The sequence below is a fragment of the Phaseolus vulgaris genome, chromosome 4 (genome assembly GCF_000499845.2).
Source record: "Phaseolus vulgaris cultivar G19833 chromosome 4, P. vulgaris v2.0, whole genome shotgun sequence".
In the NCBI taxonomy this organism is placed as follows: Eukaryota; Viridiplantae; Streptophyta; class Magnoliopsida; order Fabales; family Fabaceae; genus Phaseolus; species Phaseolus vulgaris.
Genome location: NC_023756.2, coordinates 7,288,813 through 7,304,523, shown reverse-complemented (window position 1 = coordinate 7,304,523; position 15,711 = coordinate 7,288,813). Strand labels below are relative to the sequence as shown.

At 33.6% G+C, this 15,711-nt stretch overlaps 1 protein-coding gene across 1 annotated transcript; it reads right to left on the bottom strand.

Annotated features, from left to right (window-relative positions):
- Positions 1-1,720: 1,720 nt before the first annotated feature.
- Positions 1,721-4,025, bottom strand: LOC137837119 (small ribosomal subunit protein bS21c-like). Its single transcript, XM_068645986.1, has 2 exons — positions 3,563-4,025; positions 1,721-1,970 (listed from the first exon to the last, which is right to left on the bottom strand). The coding sequence occupies exons 1-2, from the start codon at positions 3,967-3,969 to the stop codon at positions 1,862-1,864; spliced, it is 516 nt and encodes a 171-aa protein (XP_068502087.1). The 5' UTR covers positions 3,970-4,025; the 3' UTR covers positions 1,721-1,861.
- Between the last annotated feature and the right edge of the window lie 11,686 nt (positions 4,026-15,711).

The following is a 15,711-nucleotide window of genomic DNA, read 5'->3' as shown; positions in this document are numbered from 1 at the left end:
TCATCAATCGGACCCTGCCAAGAAGGAATGACCAAGACACCTACACATCCACGCAATACCTTCCAAGCCTCAGTCCAACCTTGTCAGAAAGGAGTTACCGATGAAACCTGCACAAACATCACCACAACTACCAAGACTGGGAAAAAACGTTAGTTAAAAACGCAAATAATCAGACTTTCAAATACCTCATACAACAAAGAGGTTCTAGACACCAGTCTGAGTAAGAGAAAACAGCCGATTATTCTTTTACTGTGAACATGAGTGTTGAGTATAAATACAAACCCTAAACACTTGAGAGTTAGAGAGCGTCTAATGAAAATTTTGTAATTCTTGAATCAACCTTTAACTTCAATTTATTTGTACTTTGTTCCTTTGATTTTTTGTGAGTCGAAAAAGTGTTTTTCCTAGGAGTGCAAAAGGATATATGTGGAGGGTATTTGATGAGCATAATTTCATTTACACTTTAAAGCTTTAATCAAAGATTCTTGGACTGTAATAATGAATAACTCCATTGTTTTAATTTATATTCATCTAATTGAGTTTATTTTGGACTTAATTGTTATTTATGTTAATCTTATGTTTTAGTCGCAATAGACGATATAATATTTCTCAAAGTAGATGGTTTGATAGAAGCATTTGATTAAATGGTCTCAATGAAGCGTTTACCACTGCGAGTGAGTTGAATTACGCAAAAGTACAAGTTGCTTCTTTGAATCAAAACGAAAAACAAAATTTGAGTTAAAAAATTATAGAATTAAATTTGCAATATCTCATAAACATAATTGAAAGTAAATCTTGAATATTCACTTGAATTTATGAAATAAAAAATACCTTATTAAATGCACCAAAAATATAGAAAATCTCATTTGAAAATATTTTTCTAGGAAATCTTCTTAAAATATTTCTCGCAATAACGTCGTGTTTAATTATAATGAATGCACAAATCTAAACAAAATTTAGAAACAAGATATTTGGAAGAGAAGCGAGCACGAAATCTAGAGTTGATCGGGAAAGAAGATATCTACTTGATAATTCATAAAAAAAAAAAAAACATTTCATAATTGTAAAACATCATTTTGATAATTGTTAAACAATATCTTAAGGTCGATTATGAATTCAATTCCGTTAATGAAAAAGGATTATAAAAAAATATAGGAGAATATTTTTTTTTGATCGCGGCATAACACATTCTAACCTAATTTATTTATTTATTTATTTTGTTTTTCATCTTCCTCACTGAAACCTAAACCTTCTCAATTGATTCTCTTAATTTTCCTTTAGATTATGAAGTTTTAATCAATAAAAAATCCATTTTTTAATTCTTTGTAATAATTTGTTAAGATTCAATTATTTTCTCTACTTTTGATTTATTGGTTATTGGTTAGTTCACATTGTTTTAATTAAATTAAATTTTAATTTAAAAAAAAAAAAGCAATACTTTAGAAAAAAATTACCCACAAATAATTATTTCATTCTGATTATCCAATGCACATAAAAATATATTAACAAAAAACAAAAAAAAAAAACAGAATAGGAGATCGCTTCTGGTGAGCTAAACTACTGTCAAAATTTTCAATTGCTTTAAGTCATCTAATAGATATACATCCCATTGCGTAATCAATTTCAGAAATGTTCTTTCTAATATTTTTCTTAAAAAAAACATTACTGGCGACTTTATAATTTTGAAAATTATTTTTGACCTTCCCAGGTTGCCAAACAGTGAACCAAGAACAGATCTAAATAAGGATGCACAACACAAGCAAGTTACATAATAGAAAGTCCACCTACAAGCATATTCTACTTAACAAAACTTACATGCAGTGAAATCAAAGAAACCTACAGAACTTAGAGGATGAAAGCGTTAATACAGACTGTCTCCTTCAGGTAGATCCCAGTTATCCTTGTCTTCTTCTCTCTTGGTTGCTGGGACATCCTGTTTTTTCTGTGCTACAGTTTTTGACATGGGGCGTCTGAAAATGATGATAGGCAGAAAAAGTATCAAAATTGAACTAATATGTTGCTAATGGATATATCTAACTACAAAAACTTCTTCCAACACCTTACAATAAAATTTGTGAGCCATCAGCAGTAATTCCATTCTAGAGGCCAACAAAGAGCAAATAATCAAAAGAAATTTACACCATTCAACCAACCGCAGAAAACATTGGACAGTAAAAAGCTCCATAACATTGAAAAGGAACAAGTCAGCATCATTCTCTCAAAACAAAATCCCTGTTTCATTGATTTATGAATAGACATGACATGACACTTGAGGAAAGGGAAAAGGGCTGTCCAGTGCATGAGAATATCATCTCATTGGGTACATAAGAAGGATAAATGTATGCCCTGTGTGAGGAAATACACTATTTTCTGGACTTAATTCCATGATCCGTGATAGGTCACAGGGCACTCAGGCAGAAACCTCCCCATTGCACCATGACATACACTTGACCTTCATTGCCTAATTTAAGGTATCTGATGGGGGAATTTCATAGAATTCTTGCTTTTACAAAATTTACACTTCCTGCGGATGTGTATATACACACTAATACCACAAGTTTTGTCCATTTTAGTTGCAACTATAAAAAGACAAAACCAGACTAGTGAATAGCGGTGCACAGTGGCATTTAGTGCTATATGTACTTCCATATGTCACACTTCAATGTAGCAGCCTGATAGCGGCATTTAGTGGAGCAATAGGCCCCCACTATGTTGATGGTGTCCAAAATCCAGAGAATGGCCTACAGTATTAACATTACGGGAGAATTTTATGGGGTTAATTTTGGGTAAAAAAAAAGGGTTCCAGCTTGTACAAAACGCTCTCAAAGTTCATAACTATCAGGCCTCACTTGACTCCTCTCCTCTTCTACTCACACCACTATCCGAGAGAGACAAAAACAATGACACAAACAGGGATGAACACTTTCAAATGCTAATTTTAAATTTGACATGACAAAATGAATAAAAGACCACAATTTAGGTCCCTATTAGGAGTCAATAGAAAGGTATGGAACTTGAATTCCAATTGGAAATATGGAATTCTAATGCCATGTTCCTAAGCTACATCTTGAGATATGGTTCTACCAAATTTCTTACACAATGGCACCCTAGACAAAACTACACCACAAAAGCTAACTGTTATAGTTAACTATGACCTTATATACCCCACACTAAAACCAAAAACCCCATTGTAGTACTCAAGTCCCAACCTTCAAACAAATTTTAACATACCAAACCTTTCATGATCTTTAAATTTATCCCTCCCCTCAATGAAAACCCACATATTAAGAAAAGCCAACCTCACAAAACAATCCAGCATGAATACCCACTGATGTGGGTTATCCATCCAAAAAGAAACAGATACAAATTACAATTAGTAGGCCACAGCAGGTTATGGTACTTTTGTTTATCCCTCTCTTCACCAAACAAATGAGATAACTCACAAATAACTAATGCATAATCTTAATACGCACAAACTAATTTGGAGAAACCAAATTTGAATTTTGTGTTTCTATTCTATCAAACACTTGTCACAGCAATGACATGAAGAGGAAGGGACGACCTTTTGCGGTTACGTTTGGCAGCTTCACGCGACTTGCGTTTTTTCTCTTCCTGTTTGTTCTCGAAGTACCTCCTCCGCCTACACTCCTGGATGACGCCGGCCCTCAACACCTCTCTGCGGAACCTGTTGAGGAGGCGCTCCTCGGGCTCGTCCTCGGCCACCACCACCTGCACGTTGTAGGGTGACTGGAAGAAGAGCGTGTTGGAGTAGGCCATGGAGGGGCATATCACAGAGGACAGTTCAGATGAAGATGAAGGGTCATATTGCGCAATTAGAGGTTGTGAGGGCTTGTGGGTGGAAGAAGAAGTGGTGGGGTTGAATTGCGGTGGCGGCGGTGTAGAGGGTGGCGGCGGTTTTGTGGGTAAGAAGAAAGAGAGGAAGTTGTTGATGGTGGATGAGGCAGCCATGAGTGATCTGAATAGTGATCACTGAAACTAACTTTATCTGTTATCAATATCACGCTTTGGTGTAAGGATACTGTTTTTTTTTTATTATTGTTAATTAATTGGGCTAGATACACGGGTAAGGTTTTTTCTTCCTGCACCCCATCATCACTAACTACACTTCCATATTAAATATTAAAAAAAAACTAAAATAATATTCTTCCTCATATTATAGGGTTTAGAGTTTATAATTATTAATTCCACTTTAATTTTTTCATCACACTCCTTGAAAAGGAAAAAGAAGAGAGATAGAGAGAAAAATTAAAATATTGAGTTTGGTGAAAAAATTGTGTATCTTATATATTTTAGTTTGGAAATCTTATTTCAGAAAGCATTTCATACATTTTAAAAAGTTTGTTCTGAAAAATATATTCTGAAAATATATGTTTAAAAAATTCTTATAGAGAAAAGTTGCTCTAAAAAACTCGTTCTAAAAATTATCTCACATGTTCTGAATCCAAAAATTTAAAAAAAATTATTCGGAAAGATTTCCAAAACAAATCAACTAGAAGTAACCGTTATAAATTATGAAAGTGCACTTAGTAACTATGTGGTGTAGGAAGCAAAAGTCCTTTAATAGTTGAATCTAGCACACACTTTTTTTTCTATTAATGTTCACTTTTATTTTTTATTGAATAATACTGACTTTGCGTCTGGATGCAAAATTTCACCTTTGATATATTGAATTTGAACTTATTTTGTTCAGAGTAATTTTATTTTTCAAATATTGTATTTAAATTAAATTTACCAAATTTTTACTTTTATTTGATTACATATTTCAATTATTGCTGAACATAAAAACTTTTTTTTTATAAATTTTTTATCTGTATCACTATGTAACTACAATCATACTTCACATGTGAAATATGTAATTACATATTATATCAACTAAACCTCTTGATTATCTCATAAGAGATATCACCTAATGCATAAACCTACTATACAAACACACCACATAAGGTGTAAAAGGATTCACTAAGAGTTTTGGAAAGAAATCACTTAAAATGACACATATCCAATAGAGCAAGATCACAAAGAATTAAGTGACCACTAGCACAGAAATGTAAAATAAATGCGGCTATTTTACATTTACAAATGCGGTTATAGAACCACATTTGATCAGCACGCATTCGTAAATCGGAGATATACAAATGCGGTCATAGAATCGCATTTATAAATTAGATTTACAAATGCGGTTATTTTAAATAACCGCATTTGTATATTATTCTGAATGAGGGATGAGGGTTTAGGGGTTTAAGATTTACGAATGCGGTCTTGGTAATAACCGCATTTGTAAATCACATTTACGAATGCGATTTTAGTAAATGACCGCATTTGTAAATAGGTAAATCACATTTACAAATGCGGTTTTGGTAAATGACCGCATTTGTAAATAGTGTTTATTTTTTAAAGTGTAGTTTGTATTGTGCATAAACCATATAAATTAATAACCTGCATAATGATCAAACCCAGCCAGACAAATACAAAAATATAGTAATCAATTGAGATCATCAAAATGTACATTTACAAGTAATCAAATTACATATAATAAAACCACTATTGTTTACCTATGTTAAAGTTATAAAAATTTATGAAATATATGGACCAAGAATCTCTAACATATGAAATGTCTTCCTCATTCATTGGTGTTTCTTCTGTGAATAACTGCATTGCAAAGTTGACATAAATTAGTTTTTAGATATATATATGTTCAAGAATTATAAAAATGATTTAACATATATAGTACCTCTTTCCAACCAGTTTTAACACCTAGTCTTATAATGGTAATCATCCATTGCATAATGTAATAGCCACACTCATAGCTTCCTGGTTGCTTATTACACTATAATTCAATAAAAAGTAATATGTTAGTATATTGATAAACAATGATAATAGAGAAAGAAAAAAAATTACAAATCTTTATTCTTATCCAGTTCAAATTATTTGAACTTGATCGACCTTTTAGGATGTTATATCCACGCCATGAACTGGTTAATACAAAAAACCTCGTTAGTAAATGGTTAATTAGTAACATATACAAAGTTCAGTTTATAATGTACTTACGTATCAATGATATCCTTAAATTTTGTGGGAATCTTCTTGTGTAGGGAACAGAACCACACAACAGTCTTATCAACCATTGATAAGACAAGTAACTTCCAATGATGCCTATATCATCAATGAAAAGAGTTAGTAAATATTTAAAACATGAAATAATATAATTGATGACATATAATTAAACTTACTCATTAATATAAGGGCATAAATAAAAAAAATTTCCCTCTTTTTCCAGGGTGTTAGTGATGTATGCTTGAGTCTCAGATGAGTTTGGTCCAACGAGATTAGTATATGCAGGATCTAAGAATCCATACATATTTTCCTTCCCCTCAGTGATACAGACTCTATGCAAAAACCTACAAGTTTTTAGTTAAAGCATAATCAATAATAATTTAACATAAAGTAAATTGAATAATAGGTAAAGATACTTACATCATAAAAAATTGAATTATACTTATATTGAGCTCCTGTTTCCCAGATATAAATTCTGATAAATCTGTGTTGTAAATCATTAGTGGCAGTTCAGTGTTTATTTGAAAAAATGTATCATCCCACGGAACTGGAAAAGGTTCATTGCCAATCTGACTAGCAATGAGACGTAAGGAAGCTATAGGATCGTCAAATAGAACCTCACGCTTCTTTTCCGGACTTGGTGGCCGAAAAAGTTTCTACAAGATAAACAACATTTGTATTAAATTATATATAATATATAAATATAAATAAAAAATAATATAATGAAATGAAATTATTACATGAGGTTTGGGCATAGATCGAATGAGCTCTATGGGTTAGGCAATGAATGTTTGAAATGCATCGGCCACAATGGTTACCTCATCTGAAGGTAGTGGAACACGAGCATCAGGAAATCGTACTTTTTCAACTGTTACCTTCGCCACATCAGGGGAGAGAGGAACGTTATGTAAGGTGGTGGCGTTTTGATAGACTTTTCCAAGGGCCACCACCAGAGGAAGTTTGCCGCCCACTACCATTAGCTCACAATCCTCCGTCTGCCCATTGATATCATCCCCTGATGTTGGAGGAGCCACACAACTCCCCTTTGTGCTCTTGGGAGTGAGACTAACAAGGGGTTCAATCGGCTCAGCACAAACTTGTTGCGATAGAAACTCTTGTCGCATTCGATCATTCTCCTTTTTCATCTCTAGCCACATCAAATCAGTCTCCTTTCTCATCTCCTCCATTAATTCTTCACATATCTTAGTCTTCATTTGAGTTTTGTTCTCTTTGGAGGAGGAGGATGATTGTCGTTCTGAAACTCCAAAATATAGTTTAATTCTGACCCCTTGTCCAGCTGCACGAACACGACCAGAGTGCTTAGGTCGTCCAATTGCTTCAACCAGGATATCGTGACGACCTTCAGCAACAAATTTACCGTCGGATTCCAAGGAATCCTGCAAGAGTACACAAAAATCATATTTTCAAGCATTAATATAATTAATGCTTTAAAATAAATGAAAATAACAAAAATAACTTACAATTTTTTCGATGATAACCCCGGATTGCTCAGAACTTGGTGCACCCGACTTTTTAATTCGGGCCCTCTTCCATTTTACATGGCTAAAAGGTGGTGATGGAGGAGAAGTGACCCCTGTTTCCACATTCTCAGACAACGTCCCCTGTTTAGATTTATTCTTTTCCACCATCAGTGTTTGCTCAAGTTTTCAATACCCCAAACGAGACATAACGTGCGGGGTAAGATTCTTCAAAGCTATCTCTTGAGCTTTCTTCCAACGATCCTGCCATAATTGAAATAAACAAACTAAAGTAAATAGGATAAACTTATCAATGTTATATAAACAAAAAAGTTACTTCACTTACCATCCAAGCCTCATTTTGACGGCTTTCTTTAAAAAGACGCCATGTCTCTTCATCAATATGTTTGTACTTTAAACATGGATTTTCATCTTTAAGGTCGCCAAAAATGTATCTCGAAGTCAGTCTTGACTTAAAGGTACGAAATTTGAGTCCGATATTGGATATTATCTTTGATCGAAGCGGTTCCACGTCAGGAATTTCATAGTTTGCTTGCAAAATAACATCAACAAATTAAAATTAATCAATGAATATTAAAAAGCATTATATCAAAATGTAAAGCTTACCAAAACATCCTCCCAGATCATGTTACGGTCGACCTCTGACACCTCATCCCATGAATTAATCAGAATGGAGAGCCTCTCACGAGAAACAACTCCAAGATAGCTCATAAACTCATCTGCCTTAGGACCAAAAGCCACTCCAGTGTTGACGTCAATGTCAACACGTGTCTTCTCACCGGTAGCACGTCTCAATGCGAGATGCTTCAATCTAGTAGGTCCTCTGCTGCCTCGTCCGGATCGAGGTTTGAGTGGGGTCTGATCGTCATCCATGTCTCTGTTAAAAAAATTAGGTAACAAATATTAGTTAATCTACATCGAATTAAAATCTTATAAAAATAATACATAAAAATCTAAATCTAAAATGCTTATTTACAGGTTGCATGGGGGTTGAAAGTTCATATGTAAATTCCTTCACTGTGGTCTTTACGGGTTGCATGTACATCATCAACTACATCGTCATCTTTATTAATTATCTTTGGTGTGAATGAACAGGGGTCACCATTTTCAATATCATCTATGGTCTCCCCTTGTTTTTTGCCGTGTAAAAAGACATACCAATGTTCTGACGTACGATCTTTCACGTAGAAAACTTGAGATGCTTGTTGAACCATTATAAATGGCTCATCTCGATACCCTATCTTTCGAAAGTCCACTAGTGTGAATCCTGAATCATCAATTTTAACCCCACTTTTATTGTCAACCCATTTACACTTGAAAACTGGAACGGAAAACTTAGTGTAGTCAATCTCCCATATCTCTTCTATAAACCCATAGTATGCCATTGATCCAAGTACTGGATTTGTATCTTTCGAAGTCGAAAACTGCATTGACTCGGCTTCAAGAGTAACACCAGAATTTTGAACTGTACTCTTTTCATCCATGGACTTCGTGTAAAATATACAATTATTCACTTCGTACGCTGTACATGAGATGACATCAAACTTAAATCCAGCAGCCAACCAAGTCAAGGTCTCTGATGTCGTTGAATCCTTGAACACCTCGTCTTTAAACCAAGGCATGAAAGTTCTATTATGTTCCATCAATACCCATTTCTCTGTTTGTCTTGGGTTATTTGCCTTCACAATGGCTTTGTGAGCTTCTATGTAAGGTACAACTTCATCTGTGTTATTCAATATGTACAAATGTGCTTGCAAGACTTCTGATCGAGATTTGCTTACAATATTCACACCACGTAAACATTTACTTGTAGAACGCCTGTGGTGCCATGAATTAGCTGGAACACCTATTGGATTTGCTTTTGTCATGTACTCTGAACAAAATTCAATACTTTATTCAGCTATGTACCTTTCAATCATTGAAGCCTCTGGACGATAATGATTTTTCACATAACCTTTCAAAATTTTCATATACCGCTCAACAGGATACATCCATCTTAAGTACATTGGTCCACACAATCTAATCTCTCTTACCAGATGCACCACTAGATGAACCATGATGTCAAAAAAAGACGGAGGAAAAAACATCTCCAATTCACACAAGATAACAACAATTTCATTTTGAAGTTCATCTAGTTTTGAGGGATCAATGACTTTACAACAGATGGAAGAGAAGAATGAGCACAAACGGGTTATGGTATGTCTAACATTTTTTGGTAAGATCCCACGGATAGCTACCGGCAACAACTGTTGCATCAAGATGTGACAATCATGAGACTTCAACCTAATTAACTTCAAATCTTGCATTGACACTAGGCTCTTCACATTTGAGGAATGTCCTTGTGGCACTTTCACACCTTTTAGACATTGACAAAAACTAATTTTTTCATCTTTTGACATTGTGTAACAGGATGGGGGCAAATATGTACGCTTACCCATTTCTATGGGTGCCAACTCGTCGCATATGTTCATCTCAATCAAATCTAAACGAGCATTTAGACCATCCTTCGTCTTCCCGTTAATGTTAAGAAGTGTGCCAATTAAGCTGTCACACACATTCTTCTCAACATGCATTACGTCTATACAATGTCTGACTTCTAACCTCGACCAGTACGGAAGATCAAAGAAGATTGATTTCTTCTTCCAAATATTTGTCACAGATGACTTTTTTTTTTTACTTACCGAAGGTGTGGTCTATGTTATTTACCTTTTCGTAAACCTCAACACCGGTTAATGGAGTTGGTGGACCACTACCCTCCTGGTGTCCATTAAAGGCTTTTTTCAACCTCCGGTAAGGATGATGACTTCTAAGAAACCTCCGATGCCGAAGATATACTGTTTTTCTTCCATGTTTCAATTGTTGAGAAGCAGTGTCTTCTTCGCATATTGGACACGCTTTGTGACCCTTAACACTATAACCTGCTAAGTTACCATATGCCGGAAAGTCATTGATGGTGCAAAATAACATGGCATGAAGCTTGAAAGTTTCATTAGCAAATCCGTCAAATACTTCAACACCCTGGTCCCACATTAACTTCAAATCTTCAATTAGGGGACTTAGATAAACATCAATATCATTCCCTGGCTGTTTCGGACCGGATATCATCATAGACAACATCATGTATTTTCGCTTCATGCACAATCCAGGAGGTAAGTTGTAAATAACTAGTAATACAGGCCATGAACTGTGATTTGTACTCATATTACCAAACAGATTCATTCCGTCTGTAGCTAAACCAAGTCGGATATTTCTTGATTCTTTACCAAACTCTGGAAAGTCATCATCAAATTTCTTCCATTGAATAGAATCAGTTGGATGTCGGTACATGCCATCGCATTTCCCCTCATCTGCATGCCATCTAAGATTCTTAGTATCGTCTGGGTTTGCAAACAAACGCTTCATCCTTGGAATGATGGGAAGATACCACATAACCTTCATTGGGGGTCCATGCTTTTCCATCTCATCAATAGAATCATCATCTTTTTGTTTCAACTTATAACGTGATAACCCACACCTCGGACAACTTTTCAACAATTCAAAATCTTTTCGGTATAATATACAATCATTAGGACATGCATGTATCTTTTTGTGCTCCATACCCATTGGACAAAGAATCTTTTTGGCCTTGTAATTACGATTAGGTAGTGTATTTCCCTCTGGAAGCATATCCTTCAATAGCTGGAGCAATTCCGTGAAGCTTTTATCAGTCCATCCGTTTATTGCCTTCAAATTCATCAATCTTAACACCGCCGACAACCGTGTGAAGTTAGTTGATCCAGGATACAAAGGAGTCTCTGCATCTCTTGACATACTTCCATATCCATGCGCTTTTGCAAAATCAGCTCCCACATCACGAATCATGTCCTCCAATCGATCATCATCTCCATCATCGTGTACTGCTTCATCCATGGTAGAACTCACATATTCTTGAGTTACGGAAACACGTGGTAAATTTAATAATTCACCATGCCATGTCCTAGTTGTATAAGATCGAAGAAACCCATCACATAGCAGGTGTTCCCTCATGATATTCACATCCAGTATCCTTCCATTCAAACAGTTAACGCACGGACACCTGATCTTTGCTCCATCATGACCACTAATAATCGCGTTACGCTGCGCAAATTGTATAAATTCCTCTACTCCCCTTTCGTACTCATCACTTATATGAACAACATTAATCCAACCTCGATCCATTATATATTCTGGAATAGTTAGGATTTTCTAATAATTAATATTATATCTCACACATTTGCCGAGGGTCGAACACCCCCGGACTCAATCCAAACACGATAATTCTATTGTAAAAGTAACAACTAACATAACATAAAACTTTTATTAAAACGTAATTAACAACTAACTAAATATATAATATAAATTTAAGAAAATACAAATTATATAATACAAATTTATATATAATAATATATAAATTATAATACACAAAAATATAAATTCAAAATATTAAATAAAAATTCAAATTTTTTTTAAATAGAACACCAACCTTTCCGTGAACCAAGGTTGTTGGTGATCGGAGTGGCAGAGGCACGCGACAAAGGTGGCGGCGAAAGCGGTGGCGGTGGCGGAGCAGGTACAGACCAGCGAAGACCAAATATGAAGCAGCAAATACAATGGAACAGTAACCTAAAATGCAAATGTGCCAACGAAGTAAGGAACAAAAATGTCAATGCCAACGAAATAAGGAACGAAAATGAATGAATGAATGATGAACGAAACTTACAATGGTGAAAAGGAAGGAAAATGCAGAGAGGACGCGCGCGCAAGAACAGTGGAAACGAAGGCCAGAGCGGAGAAGAAAGTGAAAGTCTGAAACTGGAGTGGCGCGCTTCAAATTTTTAGGGTAAAAAGCATTTACAAATGCGGTTTTACTCTAGAACCGCATTTGTAAATTAAATTAATTTCAAAAATGCCACCGCGTTTTTTACAAATGCGTTTAATCGCAAACCCGCACTTAATAAGGAGTATTCTTTTAATCTTTTTGCACTATACCAAAATGCCTTGATATAAAAACTTTCATAAAATATCTAAACAAATGTTTCTTAAGTGTTTTTTAGCTTTCTTGATATAGTAAAACATTTTATAACACGTGTAATTGATAAACTTAACAATGCACTAAGAAAGATTTATAGAATATAGAAAACATTTATGAGAAGACTTAATGGATTAGATTTAATGATGATTGATTATATTATTTTTCGTTACATTTGGAAATATAATTTGAGAAACGTAATTGATTATTTCATCATTTAAACGATTAAATGTAAGTTATGTTTATGAGATAATCAATGATATCTTACTTTAATTGAGTTTGTTTTCTCTTAATTGGTTATGAGAATCCAACAAATTGCTATAGGAATAATTGATTAACTCCACGCTTGTGTTTTAAAATAAACTAAAAGATAATCAATCAATATTAATGATAATAAATTATACAACATATGATAATCAATTATGTTAAGTTATAATTAACTATTTTGGTAAAAAAAACTATTTAATTTTTTTTTAAATTTTGTTTAAGTTGGAATAAAGGTTTTGATTAATCTAATTAATAACTTTGGAATGCATGTTCCATATTATTTAAACATGAAAGTTATAAACCCTAAACTTTAAACTCTTATCAACAATCCTGATAACACTAAAAAAACATTGTGTATTTTATAACTTTATATAGTGCAATAGAGATATAATATTCATAAAATCATATATAATTTTTATCCTCTTGGACATTACCAAAAACAATGTAATAATAAAAAAAAATAACAAGATACTAAAATAGAAATGATTTCCATTGATAGATAAAAAAATAATTACAATCACTAGAAAAAAAAAATCCTTGATAACAAGATAGTGAACATCACGACTAAAGGCATTGATGAACTAGAAAAATCATAAAAGACTAAAAACACTAGAAATCACAAGAGACAAAAAAAAATGTTAAAACACATGGGACCATTTAATCACTCCCCATCTTCTAACTCATCCTCCTCCGATGTGTGAACGTTTCTACATACCAGAAATTTTTTTATCAACTATATCTAATTGAATATCATAGTGTTTTTACCTCTCAAGCTACCAGTTATATAGTATATCCAATTTATTTAGTAGTGATTTTAAAAGGTGAAAACAATTTCTCAAGTTTTTTTAAAGTATTTTATTTAGTTATTCTAGTTCTACCTTTGAAAGGCTATTCTTTGTAGACAAAATCATCACTACGTTTAGTTAACCCCATATGGTCAAGTTCATTATTGTTGATCTTGTTTAAACTAAAGCAAATGATTGACGCTTCATATGTAAAATACACCTTATAGTGTTATAAAAATTAGGGATAACAGAAGAATAGGGAACGAGATAAAAGCAAAATAGGAAACAGGATAAATAGTCAACCTCCTTGTTTACATGGTATTATTTAAAACAATTTCATTCCAATCCATTTTGTGCACTTTTTAAAGCACAAATCATCAATATATGTTTTGTTGTCATTTAAGTAAGGTTGATTCACATTGGAACAAGAATTTATGTTATGACAAAGGTAAGAACTCTATCATCTTTCTTCATAGCACGTGTTTTAAACATGAAGAAATTTTGGATGTTAGGATCCCTCAAACATACTTTGTAGACACCAAATTTGTCAAATTTTTCAACAACCATCGTAATTTTGACTCCATCAAGTTTGAAGCTAGCCACATCTTTCCATAGAGTGATTTCCAACACAATTTTCACACATTTGACTTTAGAATGGATAACTCCATTCACTAACTATTAAGGCCAATATGAATTAAGTCATTATATGATACATGTCTTAATCTCATAGTCTTACCATTGATACCCAACTTTTGATAATAACAAAATAAATTTTTGGTTTTCCTAACATAAGATACCTGGTGTGAAATAAGTATTAGAAGAAAACAAAAGAAGGATATTAGATCATGAATGAAACACAAGTCGTTGATAGGATGCAAGTTGAGTTTCAAGTATAAAATGTAAGAATAGATGAGCTCGTTATAGACCTATGTTTGATGACTTTTTACGGCAAGTGCACCGCGTTGTCAGAAGTAATAATGTGTCCCTGAGGACGGATATCGAACCCACAAGGAACAGTTGAATATTTAAGTAAAAGATTCGCTAAATATAAAACAGAATAATAAAAGTTTGTTGGGAGTTTGTTGAGATGACAATGATTAACAAGAAAACAAAGCAAAGAGTTGTTACTTCAATTGGAAAAATAGGGATTTGGTTTCATCTTTCTCACTCTATTTTATTTTTATTAGCATGATAACATTATGTCCTTTGATTGATATTGATGCTAGTATAAAATTCATTTATATCGATTCTTCGTATATAAAGTTCTTAAAATGCTTCCTACATATCGATTCCTCGCATATTTATAAAACAACATAGTATCAAGATCAGACGTTGATAGCAATTAATATTTCAAGTTTATTCCTAGCACTCAAATATGTTAAGTATTATTGTTTAGGTCAGAACCATAAAAATACTTTCTAGTTAGATTTAAGATTCTAGATCAAGAATTAGAAGCAAAACAATAATACCAATAATCAATCAAGAACAAAATATTATATTTAGATATCACCTTAATACATAAGAGATTGAACAAATTACTCCCAAATCCACAGGGTAGAATTAGTCACACATCTTCTAACACCTTTTATTCTCCCAATGGGTTACAAGCTACTCAATGATTTTTTTTCTCTTAATCTTGCACACTAGGGTTGAGCCTCTAGCCCCCTATTTCCTAATCTGCTAGGGTTAAGTGACTTCTTGCTTGACATTGATGAGCTCATTGAATAAAACATAAAAAGACCCAATGTGTCTAGCGTTATCTCGCTTAAGCGAGAATGGGCTCGCTTAAGCGAGATGCTCTGATGTTGATTTGAGCTTTTTCTGCACTTGTGCATTTCGGGGCCTTTCAACTTTCTCCTTTTACCTTATATTATTCTTCTTTAGCCCAGTCATCTCAATTCTTCCATAGAAGCCTAAAATTAACACCAAATTTGGGAATAAAATGTCCTTATTCGAATAAAGATGATAAAATATGTAAAAAAAGGTATAAAATCATAAATTAGGGGTTATTTTATATTTATTTTAGCAATTAATACTC